At 47.3% G+C, this 2560-nt stretch overlaps 1 protein-coding gene across 1 annotated transcript; it reads right to left on the reverse strand.

Annotated features, from left to right (window-relative positions):
- Window positions 1–433: 433 nt before the first annotated feature.
- LOC131433845 (uncharacterized) lies at window positions 434–2182 on the reverse strand. Its single transcript, XM_058600451.1, has 4 exons — window positions 1810–2182; window positions 1578–1768; window positions 1262–1508; window positions 434–1146 (listed from the first exon to the last, which is right to left on the reverse strand). Exons 1-4 carry the CDS (start codon window positions 2180–2182, stop codon window positions 434–436), a joined length of 1524 nt encoding a protein of 507 aa, XP_058456434.1.
- Between the last annotated feature and the right edge of the window lie 378 nt (window positions 2183–2560).

Consider the following 2560-nt stretch of genomic DNA (forward strand, 5'->3'; position numbering starts at 1 on the left):
TTTAATGTTTACATATTTGAGGGAAAATATTTGAGTTAACTAATATTCGATTACAAAAAATAATCGAATAATTCGAAACATTCGATAGTAATAATCGAATAATTATTCTAACAATCAAATTATAACCCTGAGAATCATTTGAAATTTAATCGTTTGGTTTGAAAATAATATTAGATAAAGGAATAATCGAGCCACTCTGACATCCCCTATCGTAGCGAAACTGTTACCACTGAAAAAGGAAGCTGCTGTCAAAGCACCATCAGAACTGACTAGTTGCAGTACAAAAATTCAGTCCAGACATTGGTTGAATCGAACCTATTATATAATTCTACTTTAAAGCTACAATTACAGCCAGTCGAGAAACTGACCATTTTGACCATTTACATCTTTGTTTTATACATACATACATACATTTATTTGCACTACATCATATTTAAGATAACACATAGTCAACAAAAGTACGCCACAATACTCGGTTTGTGGCTGCCTCTCGCCATCCTCGATCACGCCCAATACTCGCCAGATCACGTTCTACCTGTTCCACCCATCTTGCCCGCTGCGCTCCCCGCTTTCTTGTTCCAAACGGATTGGTGGCAAACACTAGTTTAGAAGGGTTGTTGTCCGGCATTCTTGCAACATACCCTGCCCACCGTATTCTTCCAGCTTTGGCCACCTTCTGGATGCTGGGTTCGCCGTAGGGTGCAGCGAGCTCGTGGTTCATTCTTCGCCGCCACACGCCGTTCTCCTGCGCACCGTCGAAGATCGTCCTTAGCACGCGTAGCTCAAAAACACCAAGTGCTTGCAGGTCCTCCTCGAGCATGATCCATGGTTCGTGTCCGTAGCGGATCACCGGTCTTATAAGCGTTTTGTACATGGTACATTTCGTGCGGGGATGAATCTTTTTTGACCGCAGATTCTTTTGGAGCCCGTAGTAGGCACGACTTCCACTGATGATGCGTCTTCGTATTTCACGACTCACATTGTTGTCAGCTGTTAGTAAGAATCCGAGGTAAACAAATTCTTCCACTACTTCGAAAGTATCCCCGTCTATCGTGACATTACTTCCTAGACGAATCCTGCCGTGCTTGGTTCCGCCTACTAGCATGTAGTTTGTTTTCGACGCTTTCACCACCAGTCCAACCTTTGCTGCTTAGCGTTTCAGGCGTGTGTGTACAACTCTGCCATCGTTCCAAAGTTTCTCGCGATAATGTCCATGTCATCCGTGAAGCACACAATTGACTGGATTTCGTGAAAATCGTACCCCGACTGTTAATCCCGGCTCGTCGCATTACTCCTTCCAAGGCGATGTTGAACAGTAGGCATGAGAGTCCGTCACCTTGTCGCAGTCCCCGGCGAGATCCGAATGAACTGGATAGTTCACCCAAGACCCTTACGCAGTTTTGCACACCGTCCATCGTCGTTTTGACCATTCTAGTCAGCTTCCCAGGAAAGCTGTTCTCGTCCATAATTTTCCATAGCTCTGTGCGGTCGATACTATCGTATGCTGCCTTGAAGTCGATGAACAGATGATGCGTTGGGACCTGTTATTCACGGTATTTTTGGAGGATTTGCCGCACGGTGAAGATCTGGTCCGTTATCGATCGGCCATCGATGAAGCCAGCTTGATAACTCATTCGTTTTAGGTGATAGACGACGGAAGATTTGTAGGCGGCATTCAGAATTGTGATCGCTCGGAAGTTCTCGCATTCCAAATGGTCGCCTTTTTGTGAATGGGACAAATTACCCCTTCCTTCCACTCCTCCGGTAGCTGTTAGGTTTTCCAGATCGTGACTATTAATCGGTACAAACACGTAGCCAACTTTTCTGGGCCCATCTTGATGAGTTCAGCTGCGATGCCATCCTTACAAGATGCTTTGTTGGTTTTGAGCTGGTGCATGGTATCCTTAACTTCCCTCAGTGTGGGAGCTGGATCATTTCCGTCTCCTGCTGCACTGACGTAGTCGTTTCCTCCGTCATCTTGAACCCCCATGCCTACGTTCTCCGCGCCGTTCAGGTGCTCATCGAAGTGTTGCTTCCACCTTTTAATCACCTCACGTCCATCCGTTAAGAGGCTCCCGTCCTTATCCCTGTACATTTCGGCTCGCGGCACAGGGCCGTTGCGGGATTTGTTGAACTTCTTGTAGAATTTCCGTGTTTCTTGAGAGCGGTACAGCAGTTCCATTTCCCCGCACTCCGTTTCTTCCAGGTGGCGTTTTTTCTCCCGAAAGATGCGGGTCTGCTGTTACCGCCCGCCCTGCGTTCTTCTCCTCCAAAATCACTCTGCACTCTTCATCGAACCATTCGTTCCGTCGACTCCGTTCCACGTACCCGACGGTGCACTCGGCTGCGTTGTTTATGGCTGCTTTTACTGTACTCCAGCAGTCTTCTAGGAGAGCCGCATCGAGCTCGCCCTCGTCTGGCAACGCTGCCTCAAGATTCTTCGCATATGCTAAGGCGACATCCGGTTGCTTCAATCGCTCTATGTTCTAACCATGGCGATAGTTGGTGCCGTGCATTGTTGATGACGGAGAGCTTTGGGTGCAGTTTCACCATCACCAGA

The sequence above is a fragment of the Malaya genurostris genome, chromosome 3 (assembly GCF_030247185.1).
Source record: "Malaya genurostris strain Urasoe2022 chromosome 3, Malgen_1.1, whole genome shotgun sequence".
Classification (NCBI taxonomy): domain Eukaryota; kingdom Metazoa; phylum Arthropoda; class Insecta; order Diptera; family Culicidae; genus Malaya; species Malaya genurostris.

Bases quoted from the DNA above. Each gene is read 5' to 3' on its own strand.
- LOC131433845 (XM_058600451.1), bottom strand. From the start codon at position 2,182: ATGGAACTGCTGTACCGCTCTCAAGAAACACGGAAATTCTACAAGAAG. The intron at 1,769-1,809 runs GTTTGTACCGAT...AAAACCTAACAG, and splicing joins CCCAGAAAAGTTGGCTACGT to CTACCGGAGGAGTGGAAGGA. The intron at 1,147-1,261 runs GTACGATTTTCA...AACGCTAAGCAG, and splicing joins AGCCGGGATTAACAGTCGGG to CAAAGGTTGGACTGGTGGTG.